Here is a 13,983-nt window from a genome sequence, read left to right as displayed (position 1 = left end):
AGCAGCAAAAAAGTGGCCCTCCCTCCCCATTGTCCGCTGTGCTGTTCAGAATTAGTTCCAGTTCAGCGCCCTCGTGGCCGGGAACAAGTCGCGAGCCTAATGATGGACATACACCCCCCCCCCACACACCTCCCCCACCTCCCCACATAACCCCTCTCGACTGGTCTCGGGTCAGTGGCCCCCCACTCCCCCGGGGGAGGGGGGGGGAATCTTCCAGTTAGATAACCATGTTCCCCCACGTCAGCGTTGTGAGAGCAGAAGGCAACCCTTGCAGTACTGACTTCATTAGCGCTGACAAGTTTGGGGGGATGCGGCTCAGTTTAAAATACTTTAGAAACAGAAGGGGAGACAAAGTCTCCAGGGGGGGGGGCGTGGGAAGGAAGAGTGAGCGGCGCGGGCTGCCAAAGTGTTTATTGTGTCGTATTTTTGGGGCCCCAAAACTTTGGAGACAGCCGTGTTATTTTGGAGTTGAGGGACTTGTCGGCTTCCTGTCTGGCTCGGTATACAAAACGTCATCGCTGTGGATGAGGACGAGAAGCGAGATTTGTGTGTAATTGGTGATATCATATTCATATACTACTACTACTATTATTATTTTTTAAATAGAGGGGCGGTGGTGCGTGTTTTGTGCGCAAAGAGGTTAAAAAAGATCTTTCATCTATTTTTCAGTCGTCGTTTTTTTTTTAGATGGATGAAGTTAGAGCTGAACAATGCCTGAAATAAACCCCCGCAGTTGCAGCCTGCCGAGAGGAGGCGTCCAATGGCTAAAGAGCTGCGGAGGAGTGGGTTACGCGTCTCTGCAGCTACTTTGTATCAATACTTAACAAATCAAGTGTTTAGTTTAGTACCCAACCAGAGCACCCTCCGGCTAGAGGGGAGCGCCGGTCAGGGAATAGCGTCGCATTCGTTCTCCTTTTTCAAAACCGATTATCATTATTTGAACAGAAAGTGTGCCAAAATACGAAAGCGGCGAATCAACAGGAGAGTTATAAAGCCGCCTTGGTCTCCAAAGCGGCGCCGTGATCCCATCAGGCAGCGCGCGGTCTGGTGCGTGACGCGCTGATGCGGCTGCCACGCTTTGCGGCGTAAACGCGGATATTTTGGAGCAACAAAAAGGAGTCGATGCTCGCGAGACGACACAATGGGACGTATCGTTTTTCAAAATATATAAACAAGACAAAAGGAATATCATATGAAATAAAAGTGTGAAAAGGTGCTATGAATGTTTTATGCCATCCAGCCACTGACATAAAGGATATAAATATTGTATGCAAAGCGGGGGTGGGGGGGGGGGGTCCTCCGTTTGAAGTCTTGGGAGAGAGCTAAGACAGAGGGGAAAGAAAAGGAGGGGAAGCCAGTAATTACTAGTGGGGATGCTCTTTGACAGATTATTATATTAAAGTGGGAGGAGGTTCAACCAAACACAGCTAACCTCTTTAACGGCGCTCATCTCCACCTATCAATGACAAGACCACGCAAACCCGAGACGTGACAAACAACATCCTTATTGGGTGCCTACCACTCACTGGCCGCCGTCCTGTAACATGACACCAGAGAGTATAGCTACGCTACCGCTTCAGCAGTGAACACCAAATCATCCTTTCAGTATATTTATTCAACATGTTTTTTATAACCCCCCCCCCCCCATTGTGACTGCATATTTACCAACTCTCAAGCCAAGGGTCAACACTTGGTGGAGGACTATGGGTGGAAAATAAGGTCCCTTTTTATAAAGTCCTGAGTGCCGAGAGCCATGCTGCCTTCTCTCGCCTAGCCCCAGGGCAGGCTATCATCTCCAGTGACACCATAGGGAGGGTGGGGGGCCCTCCTCCTTTTCCCATCCTCCTCTTAGCACTCCCCTTCTGCCAGGACCAGTCTGCGCAGGGGATGTAAGTGTCGAGAGGAGCACCGCTAACCAGCTCAGTCTCCAAGGTCCGACTTCCTCTTTGATCACTTGCCACTGACCTCCATGTCTCTCAGATAGCAGGGGGATGGGGGCCTCGAAGAGTGACGGAGAACACACTGGTGTGTGTATCTGTGGCCCTTGTTCTCCATGAAAATAAAAAGGGTTAATTGTATTTAACAATATGCTCTCTAGCACCCCCCCTCCTCCCTTGATTAGAATCACATCTGGCGCCATGTTCTGCCCCTCATTACTGGTGAATATCATTAGATTCTGCTCCCACGAGAGGGACCGCATTGGATTTAAGCACACTTCGCTTTCTTCCTGCCTCTTGCTCGTCTCATCTGCCGCTCTCTTCTGCGTTTACAACAGCGGAAGTCCTCATCTAAAGGAATGACTGAGCACACCCTCCCCCCAGAGCTTAGAAATAGTTTTACAGTGCCAATTAAAGTAAGTATGTTGGGGTTTTTTTTCCAAGATATGTATTATTCAGAATATTTGTTTAAAAAGATTTAATGGGTCTGGAAGAAGAACAAGTCCCACTTATTTGCAATAAAAACCTTCACTACAGGTTTGGCGATACCGTGTTGTCAAGAAAATGGCGGCTTGTTTGTGGATCACCTGAAGTGTACTGGAGGAGCCACGCAATAACCCAACTTCTACCTTGCACAAAAACAAAAACACAAAAATCCAAATTGTCACTTAATTTTAGTGGAAAACGGACTTTGCAATGAAATGGTTTTCCTTCACCCCAAAGGTTTCTAGGGCACACATTGCAGCATATCCGGCCATGACACCCCTACCACCAATACTATGTAGTAAATACAGAACACAAATCTGAGAATGAATACTTTATTGTGAAATACATCGAGACACAAATAAAAAAAAAAGTTCTAGGTATTGGCTTTGTCTAACTGACAAAATTGGACCCAGTGTCAGAAGATGGCACTAGCGCAGAAAGGACACCCATCTGTTCCCTGAGGTTTCTTTGCGGTCTTAGATCAGTGGAGAGTCACAGAATGTACAGGGGGCTTGCAGAAGCTTCTTAATCCACTCTGGCTCTGAGAAGAGAAAAAAATCACTTGGTTTGTACTAACCAACGGTAGCTTTATAAAAAACTAAAAGGTCAGACGAAAACTAGTGTATAGGTCCAAGTGCTAGGGATTTATATTCAGCTATTTTATGTTGAGGACAACACAGCCCGGGCCTTGTTACCTTTTTAATCCCAAAGGCTCAGAAACACCTGAAGGACCTTGTTTAAGGGTCCCTGTGCTTTTGTACACAAGAGATTACAAATCAGATGACAGAACATGTTACGACAAGCCTAGCCAAGTCATTAAATAAACTCCAAATTGGGCAAAAGGATGAATGTAAATTACACTGGAAAAAAAAGTACAGAGAGCACAGGTAGTCAGAAACCCATTGCTTGCACTCACCATATCTGTTTGGTTTGCAAAAGAACAGTACCATGAACCCATATAAAATTGGCACGGGTGGAATACAATTTATTCACGTTTGTACTGTGGTCAAGTCAAATAGACACAAAGGAGTACAATGACCACCAGGATTTATGGCTGCATTAGTGCTATGGTAGCAATTAATTTTTCCAATAAATGAGACCAAAATGTTTTTTTAAAGCCGTGAAAAGAAGAGTACCGCGTTATAACAAAGGACACTATTAAGAATTAGCGCTAATCTTTAATATTTGCCTTCTTATGGGGTGAAATCCAAGTGTCAAGCAATGATTTGAGTGGCTTAGTGGGATGAATACAGGAGCTGAAGAGGTAGCAGAGCTGATTGAAATGGAGGTGGAGAGATGTGGCGCTTACCTTCAGGCCCTGGAAGTCTAGCGACACTATCAAGTAGGGTGCAGCGTCTGAACGTCAGATTCTGGCAGGTCTTGTATGACAGCACACACCTGAGACAGAGAGAGAGCAATCAGACAGCTGGCCAAGATAGATATGTGCACACAGCTATGGCTCAGAAACTGTAAAGGGTATGGGTTGTTGTACATTTGTGTCCACAAGGGGCATTGTGTTTCATTTAAGACCAGTCAGACAATGGGAGAATGCTGAGGTGATATTTTTGGAGAGATGGTAAATATCAAAACTAGGACACGGGTGTCCGGGTAGCGTGGCGGCCTATTCCATTGCCTACCAACATGGGGATCGCAGGATCGAATCCCCGTGTTACCTCCGGCTTGGTTGGCCGTGTCCACGGGTGGGAAGCCGGATGTGGTATGTGTCCTGGTCGCTGCTCTAGCACCTCCTCTGGTCGGTTGGGGTGCCTGTGCGGGGGGGAGGGGGAACTGGGGGGAATAGCGTGATCCTCCCACGTGCTACGTCACCCTGGCGAAACTCCCCACTGTCAGGTGAAAAGAAGTGGCTGGCGACTCCACATGTATCGGAGGAGGCATGTTATAGTCTGCAGCCCTCCCCAGATCGGCAGAGGGGGTTGGAGCAGCGACCGGGACAGCCCGGAAGAGTGGGTTAATTGGCCGGGTACAATTGGGTAGAAAAAAAAGGGGGGGGGGGGACTAGGACACTTCATAGTGTTCTGAAAATCAAGTGGAGTCATTTCACATTTCATTCATAGCCAAATATCAAACTTAAGTGTAGAGTCTAAAAGCTAGTCTTCTGGTATGACACCAGATTTCCTAATATGCAAATAGCTTGAATGGGCTTAGCGTTTTGGGTGTGTAGACTGATGTCAAGAGATTGAGCTTAGGCAATTTATCTGTACCTGAGCCACATGTGGCCATTTTCACACGTTGCTTGATTATGGTCTGTGAAGGGTAGGACCTTGTCACATAGGCTGCAGTACTCTTGAAATGTCTGCTTGTTCATTTTTTTCCTGATGTGGCCAGTCAGGACCTGTAACAAAAACAGAAAAAGAAAGCCCAACAGAATGGGCAGCATATCAAAATATAACTTACAAGAAAACATGTATACCAACTGGAACTCTACACAGGAAAAAATTCAATATTTGACAATGATCTTTACCTCAACTGCCCTGTCGCCTTGATCTCTGGAGAGGTATTCAACTATGCCACAGGTGGGGATGCTAGTGTTCACAGCAGTCCAGATGTTGAGATACACCACCCCCAGAACCTTCTTCATGTGTGCCCTGATCAGGTGGGCCTCTGTAGCAGTAACTGTAGCATTCACCTCAAGAAGGTCCTCATCCATGTTCTCCCTCTTCACCATAGGCATTTCCTCCATTATGTTGGCATGTGTGGGTTTCAACCGGGGAACAGAACCACTCTGAAGACATCGATAGAGAACACGTGCCAGGAAGAGCCTGAAGCGCCAGAAGTAGAGACTGTCTGATTCCTGGATCTTCCTGTCAATCGCATCCTGCAGGTATGAAGGGACGCACCTGTCTTTCACCACCTTCCATCTCACTAGTTCCAATAGATCTGCCTGCTTGTACAGGTTCTGGCAGGGAGATTTCAGCAGCAGTGTTGCTGCTTGTGATGGCGTTTTCAGGGTTACAAAGTCAATTTGGTAGTTTCTTTCAACTGGATGGTGACCACCAACCATGGCTTGTGTGCTGGCTAGAGCAATTAAGGCTCCATTATAACTCACCGTAATACCAAACATTCGCCGATCTGGAAAGCTTTCAGGCTCCAAAACAATTTCCTGCTTGAAGAACATTGTCGTTTCGGTGAAGCTAGGAGTTAGTTTCTTAATTTCACCATCCATAGAGCAGGTATACACTATCACACACTGTCTTGTGACGGCTAAAGACACAATGGGAAGTGCATGTAAACCTGCAATGTGAGCATTATGGACACTTAACCCCGCTCGAGAGATCATTAGCAAGCACCAAAACACATAACAGCTTCTTGTGGCAACTACAAGGCTGCAGTTGGTCTTATGGATTGGGTGGTAAATTGGGACACATTTGATGTTTTCAACTGGAATCTCATCAACCTCCTGCCACAGCACAACGGGTTGTTTAAGTGTGAAGTAACCTTTCACTGCCGACATCTTGACAGGCATGATCTTGACAGGTCCCACCTCACTGCCCACAATGAGGCCACTCATTCGGCGATCTGTGTTGTCGTATTCCCACCAAGCCAGGTCACTCGGTCTGTCCACATCTGATTCGATGATGTCATAGAAAGTCACATCAGCCTGGCTCTCACACGGTAGTTGGAACTTCCACAGGACCAGGTCCCCATTTTCCATTAGAACAGCCAACAGGAGCATCTCCATCTCAACACATGTGTTATCTTCCAGGAGTTGTTTGATGGTGTAGATACTGGACCACTCCATCCTAATTGGAGTCTGCATACGGTATCTGCGCTGCATCTCTTGCAGGTTGTACAGGTTGTCCTTGGGTGGTTTGCTATCTTTTCTGGCGTATCCACGGCATTCCAGCCTGTCACCATACCTATGGGTGAGATCTACCAGGGTGGTCCATGCTAGACGCTTGAAGCTCTTATGAATGGTCAGTCTGTGATCAAGTGTTAGACAAGCAAGGAGACAACGTCCACTAGAATCACAACCTAATGGAGACCAGCTTGTGTACTTTATTCCCTTGTGCATACCTACACTTGGGTTCATCCCTCTGTCAGTCACAAATGCCTGATTGATTGCTGGGTCTGGGTGAGAAGAAAACATTGCTCTAGCTGCAGACATCTCGTCTTCTGGTCCCACCTAAAAAAAGAGACAAGAGTTGTAGAAAACAGGCTATTAAGTAAAAAGTTCAATAACCTTGTAAATTAAGACAAATACCACCTTAACCCATGGTTCAGTGAAATGAGGGTGAAAAGCATGTTAGTATTTGCACTAGTTAATGGTACTGATAATTCGTAATGCTGTTTTTCAGCTATAAGGTGTCATAAAACAAAAGCTGTTAAGCAGCAAGGAATTTTAACTATTGTTAAACAGATGGAAATGCCTGGATGGCATGGCGGCGTTCTTCCATTGCCGATATGACTTCCCTTCTAATGAGGGGTGGATTATACCTAGGAATTCGATAAGGAAACTTTCTGCCCATCTGCCATACTGGCAGCATTTCTATTAACTCCAATATTTCAAACAGTTTTGTAAGAGGAAGACCAAAAAGCAAATTTTGGCAATCCAGGAGGAAAGAAGCCTGACATCAAACTATTCCTCCATGATAATGCTGATGTTTTGGTATAAGGATTTAAGACCTTGCTATTAAGTGCTGGATGTCACAAAACTTCCTCCATCTCAATGAGTCCAAATCTGGGGTCCTTTCATTTGGCCCCCTCTAACCTTACTGGCGACCTGGAAAAGAGTCTAGGGAACCTGTCCTCCAATGTTTAACACTCTGCCTGCAATTTGGGTGTCTTTTTTGACCCACAAATCACCAAGGTAGTACAGTCTTGCTTTCTCCAAATTAGGAACATCACAGAAGTTAAACATTTTCTCCCAAACAGACCTTAAAAAAGTCATCCATGCATTCATCTCATCACGTCTGGATTATTGTAACGCCCTGTATTCAGTCAAAAGTCTATCTCCCTTCTCCAGCTCGTCCAAAACTCAGCTGCCAGACTGTTAACAAATTCCAAGAGACATGAACACATCACTCCCATTCTTGCAATGCTTCACTGGCTACCTGTTAGGTATAGGATTGATTTTAAACTTTTCCGAATTACTTTTAAAGCCCCACATGGCCTCGCTCCTACATGTATCACTGATTTACTCACGCCCCATGGGCCTGGTCGCTGCCTGCGCGCCTCAGGCATGTCCTTTTTAACTGTTCCCTCAGCCAGCCTCCTTACTAAAGGCGACCGGGTGTTTTCTGTAAGAGTCCCACAGCTCTGGAAATCCCTACCTGAGGAAATTAGGCTGCAAACTCACTGCCTTCCTTTAAATCACTTCTTCAAACTTACTTTTATAGGAAGGCTTTTTTTTATAGTAAATTCATTGTTGCCCAATTTTTATTTATTCTTTTATACCTTATACTTTTATAATTTTACATTATTAATTCTTTATATTTTTCTTTCATCACCTTATTTTGATTGTTTTTATCATAATACTTGTTTTATCAGCTCTAATTCTCTTCGTTTTAATTATGACAGTGTTTTGCCTCGTTTGAAGGAGTGGATCTGGCATGGTTCAACAGTAAGGAATGCCCGATTGCCCAGGGCAAGTAAAATGCCACGTCGGGCTAGTAACTCTAGCAACTCACTTGCCCTATCGGCCAAGCGGTTAAAATAAATAAATAAATAAATAAATAAATAAAAATGTTTCGATCATTTTTCCGATCATCGTCGCATCATAAATTATGTCTCATTCTCTGGCACAGTATAGCCCCTCCCCTTGCATGCATCGGAGAATACTGGCACACGCTGTATGCCAATCAAGAATTCAAGAAGGCTACTTATGTGATGCGTGGCTGTCAGACTTTTCGCTCACGAGAAAATGGCAGCAGATAAAGACGAAATTTATTAACTGAAGCGCAAGAGAGTATTTCAATTATCCTGGAAACAGGAGTTTAGTTGGGTTGCATTTGAGTATGTGGGCAAAACTCAAACTATGTATTGCACAGTATGCCGGGTATTGGAGAGTAAGGCGGATAAAGCGGTGTCGTTTTTCAAAGTCACGTCAAGTTTGGGAAAAACATTGCTGGAGTGGCATAACAAGAGCTGAGAGCATCCGGCTTGCATGGCAGCGAAGAGGGCTGCCGACAACTTGCTGTATTTATACCCGGTGTGACCATAGTGATTCGTGACTCCACCCAGCAACAGGAGATTGATTGGTTATTAAGTTATTGCTTCCTCTGATTGACAGCGAACACTACATACAGAATATCACGTGTTATATACCTTGCAGTAATATAGCCAGGACATAGACTGACTAACAAACTGACGAACAAACTTGATTGCATCAGGGTTGAATAATATTTTCATTATGTATAAAAATAAAATTAACGTTATTTTGCCACAAAGGCTATGTTTCGCGATCATTTTAAATGGGCAGAACGTTGGCTACCTAAAAATGCAACAAGGGGGCCTTAGCCGGGAAAATATTCAGGTTGATGCTAGATCCAATGGGGTGTAGGCACGGAAGTAGACGTGATTGGATGTTGCGTCGGCCAATAGACAGTGCGGAACCTTGAAGCGCACTGACTTGAAACAAACGATGCGCACCGAAACATCGACTCGGGGTCCTTTGACTACATATGACGTCAAGGATTATGTTGCTAGCTAGCATTGTTTAATGCTAGCTTTATAGTTATTTAGCTGTGTGTTTTTTACAATCCACGTTGACATGGAGTTGGTTAGTAAAGGTGCGAGGGCCCAAGGCCTGACCTGCGTCTAGCGTCATTCTACTGTTCCTAACTAAACTAGCTAACTGTTAACTTAATTCGCCCCAACTATTGCTCTGTCTGTCGGTCTGGCAGTCAGTGCGCTTCAAGGTTCCGCGCTGTCTATTGGCCGACGCAACAACCAATCACATCTACTTCCATGCCTACACCCCGTTGGATCTAGCATCAACCAAATATTTACCCCGAGAAGATCGTGCCGTGACACCTGTGCTTGTACAAAACACGAATGCTGAGGCAAGTCAGGAAGTAGCTAAACTGATCACCACAGTGTATCATGTTTAAATAAAAAACAAACACGCAGCCGTTCACTGCGTACTCCAGTGAGTGCTCTTCAACACAAGAATGGGATTGACCTGCGACGCAGTACCACACCGACATGGCTTGTCGAAGGCAAATATCTATCTAATATTACACTATTTATAATTCTGTCAGTCAAACCTGGCACTCGCAGTTCATTTTCTATGGTTTGGCGTTTTGTGTTTTCCATAAAAATATTTGTTAATGATCAAACTGGTGATTTTACAACTGGTCTCATGAACAGCTTAAGATTCGACCAAATCACAACTATGAAAAGGTAATGGGCAATTAACAACACCATATATGGTACTCACATTATTAAAACACAGAAAAGGTTGATTTTGTATTTTGTCCATAGAAAATGAATTGTATGTGTAAGGTTTACGAAGTGTGTGTGTGTGTGCGGGGCTTAGGTTTGGTCAACTTCTTTACTATTCTATAAATGTTGTATGGCTATGATTTAAAAACAATGGTAGCTGAATGAATTTTGATTAAATGTTGTGAGTGACAGACTGGGAATTCTATTAGGATTCATGAAAGCTACCCATTTGTCTCTCTTGAGATTTGCCATGGTTATATTTGATGACCTTTGGGAACCATTCTTGGAGGATCTAAGAGCTGCCCAGTTCCTCAATGTCCTGGCAGACTCTGCCACTGATGTGAGCATCCGTGACCTTGAGGGAGTTTATGTCAGGATCCTGAAAGATGGGGAGCCAAAGAATGTGTCCTTGGCAGGAGAACGCCACCATGCCACTGCTATCGGACAAGGTGCAGCTGTTAATGCTGGTAAGTTAAGTTTTAAACTCATTTGAGGAAACATTTGTTGATGAAGTTTTGCTGTTTCATAAATAGATGTTTGAGGGTAGTTAAAAAAATGGACATAATTTATAACCTTGTCACTCTGTAAACAGTATTTCAGAAAGTTGGCCTCCCAGAGTGGAAGCAGAAGTTCGTCGGCTTCAGATCCGATGGACCCTTAGTGATGGTCAGGAGGCTTTAGGGGGTAGGGTCTCTACTCTACTCCGGGAAGAAGTCCCCCACCTCATTAACATCCAGTGCTTTGCCCATGGACTAGAACTGGCAGCCATCGATGCCGGAAACAGGGATGACAGAATGAAGAAACTAATTGTTACTGCATGAATAAATTTGAAATTAATTTATGTTTAACCCAGTAATGTTTTATTGCCTATACTAATTTATCCTTTTCTTCATACAGGTGACTGAGCTCCTCAAAGGCCTCTACAAACAGGACCACTATTCGCCCAAAGCCTGGAGAGAGAGCTCAAAGCGCTAAGTGGTGTCCTCCAGCACAAGATCTGGAAGCCGATCAATCTGGGGGGAACAAGGTGGCTCCCGCAGATGGACAGAACTCTTCAGACCCTCATGAAGGACTATGCTGTGGTGTTGGCACATATGGAGAACACCATTGAAACCAGGCAAGTCATTGCGGTGGCAAAGAGTCAACTATTTTTCAATTTGCATTTGCATTACTGGGTTGTATTTTCATATTGAACTGTGATGTGTGCGCTTTTTCCAGATCTGCCGGTGCAGACATAATCGACCTTGAAGGACTACAGCCACCTTCTGTTAATGATCCTGGTACAGGATATCCTAAAAGTTTTGAGCTGGTCCGTTTTTTTCGTGTTTTTTTTTCTCCTCTGTATTGTTTTGAGTGATTAGTATAGTGTAGTGTTAGTATTAGTGACATTGTTATTCTTTTCAGTCTAAGTCTGAAGCTTCAGGAAGACAATGTTACACTCCCCAAGGCCTTACAGGCCTTTGAGACTGCACTGCTCATGCTCACAAGCATGCACTCAGCAGCTGGAGAGAACCTTCAAGGCTTTCTTCAGGACTCCACAGAGGGCCTGTTCCACGCAGTGCAGCTCCACAGCTTTAGCCAGGAGAGCAGGGGTAGATTTGACAGGTAGCAAATGGAAAAAGGGAAAATAAGAGCATTTGTTGATATAGTTCAGTTAGCCTGTTGTTCATAAAAGGGCTCACTCAATCGTGTTCACTGCGTGACATGTTTTAACTGAATATTGTCCCTGCCTTTGAAGCAAACTATTTAAATTAAAATTTTATGTTAATAGACTGAAAAGCCAACTCCTTGATGCAGTCATCAAAAGCATGAGGAGCCATTTCAAGGACCTGGAGTGACACGATTCTTCAGGTAGCTGCGAGTTTGTTGGACCCGAGGGAGGAGAGGAGGCAGACCTGGCCAGTTATGGAGCAGAGGGGTCTGTGATGACACTGGATAGGATGGGCTTGTAACAAAGGTCAGGCAAGGCACCAGGAATGGCCAAGCACAAAAGCGGTGATCAAAGCGCTGCCCCAGGTCCAACAAAGCAAGGTATGGGCAGACTTTTTAACAGACCCTGATAGGCTGCAGAGCTTCCCCGTCCTGCTGATGGTGGTTGAGCTGATCCTCGTGCTCTCACTACCGCTGCCTGTGAGTGTGGCTTCAATGCCATGAAGCGCATTAAAACAGACTGGCGGAGCAACCTTTCAGCTGAAATATTGTGGAAGCAGCTATACATTAGCACCGAGGGGCCAGCAGTTGCCAATGTCGATGTGGAGTGTGTTGTACAAAGATGGCTGTCAGTAGGGCAGAGAGCACGTCGGTGTAATTAAGATTTGTATTTGTATGGTTTCTTTAGGTTTTTAGCTGCAAAGCATAGCCTGTTCTTTCCCTCACATGCGGTTAAGTTCACTCACTCAATCACTCACAGATAATGAGTCTATCTCTGGGGAGAAGGATGGACAGATGGACAGGGGAATGGGTCATACCATTTTCGATATGCAAGAATGTTTATTGCTACGTATCTATGACACACTATGTCCTTGTTGTGTTTCATTTACTAAAATAAAACAATTTGTGTAGGGGCAAGTAAAAACTGACTCCGGGCAAGTAGATTTCTGACCCACTTGCCCGACAAGTGAAAAAAAACATTAACGTTGAACCCTCCCTGTCTGGCATTACGTCCTATATTTCTATTGTATTTTGTTGTTTTATCTTGGCTGTACATTATTTTATCCTGTTGTGTAAGGCACCTTGTAACATTGTTCAGAAAGGTGCGAAATAAATAAAGTTTGTTATTATTATTATTATTAGCGCTACTGGTCTGAGTTAGGTAGCAATGCAACTCGCCTGCTGAGGTAAGTCAACAAGCCCACCACTTTTGATACCATGTAAGTTGGTATACAGTACATAGGGCCATGTCTAACGTCAGCTCTTCATAACCCTTGTGTTGTTACCTTGAGATCCAGTCACACAAGCTTACCACAGGTGGCTATTACAAACAAACCAAAAGGTGTTTATTAATCCGTTTTCAACCACTTGTGCTTTTTATTTTGGGTTATTATTTTAGCATGTTCGTTATCTGATAGCGATAGTAGAGAGAGAGACAGCAAACGCAGGGGGAGCGAGAGGGGCTGACACGGAGCAAGGGGCCCGGGTCGTGCTCGAACCCAGGGCGCTGCGGTAAGGACTCAGCTTTGCGTGATACGCGCTCTACCAGATGTGCCACCGGGGCGCCCCCTTATTGAGTCATTCTTAACAGCCCGCCTATGGTAAGCTTGGATGTCAGGGTAACAGAGGCTAACGAAGAGCTGAGGCCACATGCGGGGCTAGCTGGTGTACCGCCACAGATTCAAACGCTAACACTTCTAAACGCCAGCTCACCATATACTTAGACCAGCACGCGACACGACACGCGGCTGAGCCCTCGTCTCCGCCGACTGGCGCAGCGAACAATGGTAAATAAACACGCCCCCCCCACCCCCACCCCCCGCCCCGCCGCTGTACAGTGGCCGTGGAGAGCTTAATAAAGGCGTAAACATCAACGTTACCTGCAAATGCATAACTTCGTCCGGTATCCTGACTGAAGTTCTGTGCATTGTCAGGTCTGTTTTGGTAGTGAGGACGTCGCACACAAGCTCCATCACTGAAATGGCAGATGTAGTCGAGGCGGACAACCGGTGATCCTGCGACCAAATAATTGGCTGAAGTCCGCTGATGGGCGCCATCAGGTTTATAACAGGGTAGCGTTTCACCATGGGCCCTAGCGTCGTGTCGGACTCATCTTCAAAATCCGGCTCTACCTTCAGCGCGACCCTTTCTAGCAGAGCTTCTGAAAAAGTCGCGGACGGTGAAGAGTGTTGACCCGAGGTCGCCATTTCTTCGTCTACCGGAAGCTGCGTCAGCAACGGAAGCGGAAGCGTGTACGGCGTGCTCGCGAGCACGCTGTATTTTGGATATTTTTTTTCTCTTTCCTGTTTTGGTGGGTGGAGGAGAATAAGGACTTGCGTCGATTGGCTTGGAGAGAGCGAACGAGCTGGGAAAGCTGTAAAATGATGATAACTCGATGTCTACGTCATTTTATTCAATACTGCTCTGTGCAGCGAAGCCAGGATCGGTGTAATGTGTGAAAATTGCCTTGTTTTGGTCTAGTCTAAATTGTTTTAATTGTCTAAAT

General features: G+C 45.2%; 1 protein-coding gene across 1 annotated transcript; it reads right to left on the bottom strand.

Moving 5' to 3' along the window:
- Positions 1–2,747: 2,747 nt before the first annotated feature.
- On the bottom strand, positions 2,748–13,684 carry gtf3c4 (general transcription factor IIIC, polypeptide 4). Its single transcript, XM_056302053.1, has 5 exons — positions 13,358–13,684; positions 4,906–6,567; positions 4,646–4,776; positions 3,733–3,821; positions 2,748–2,964 (listed from the first exon to the last, which is right to left on the bottom strand). The coding sequence occupies exons 1-5, from the start codon at positions 13,682–13,684 to the stop codon at positions 2,900–2,902; spliced, it is 2,274 nt and encodes a 757-aa protein (XP_056158028.1). The 3' UTR covers positions 2,748–2,899.
- Between the last annotated feature and the right edge of the window lie 299 nt (positions 13,685–13,983).

Source organism: Lampris incognitus, unplaced genomic scaffold (genome assembly GCF_029633865.1).
Source record: "Lampris incognitus isolate fLamInc1 unplaced genomic scaffold, fLamInc1.hap2 scaffold_391, whole genome shotgun sequence".
NCBI lineage: Eukaryota > Metazoa > Chordata > Actinopteri > Lampriformes > Lampridae > Lampris > Lampris incognitus.
This window is presented reverse-complemented; position numbering and strand designations above follow the sequence as displayed.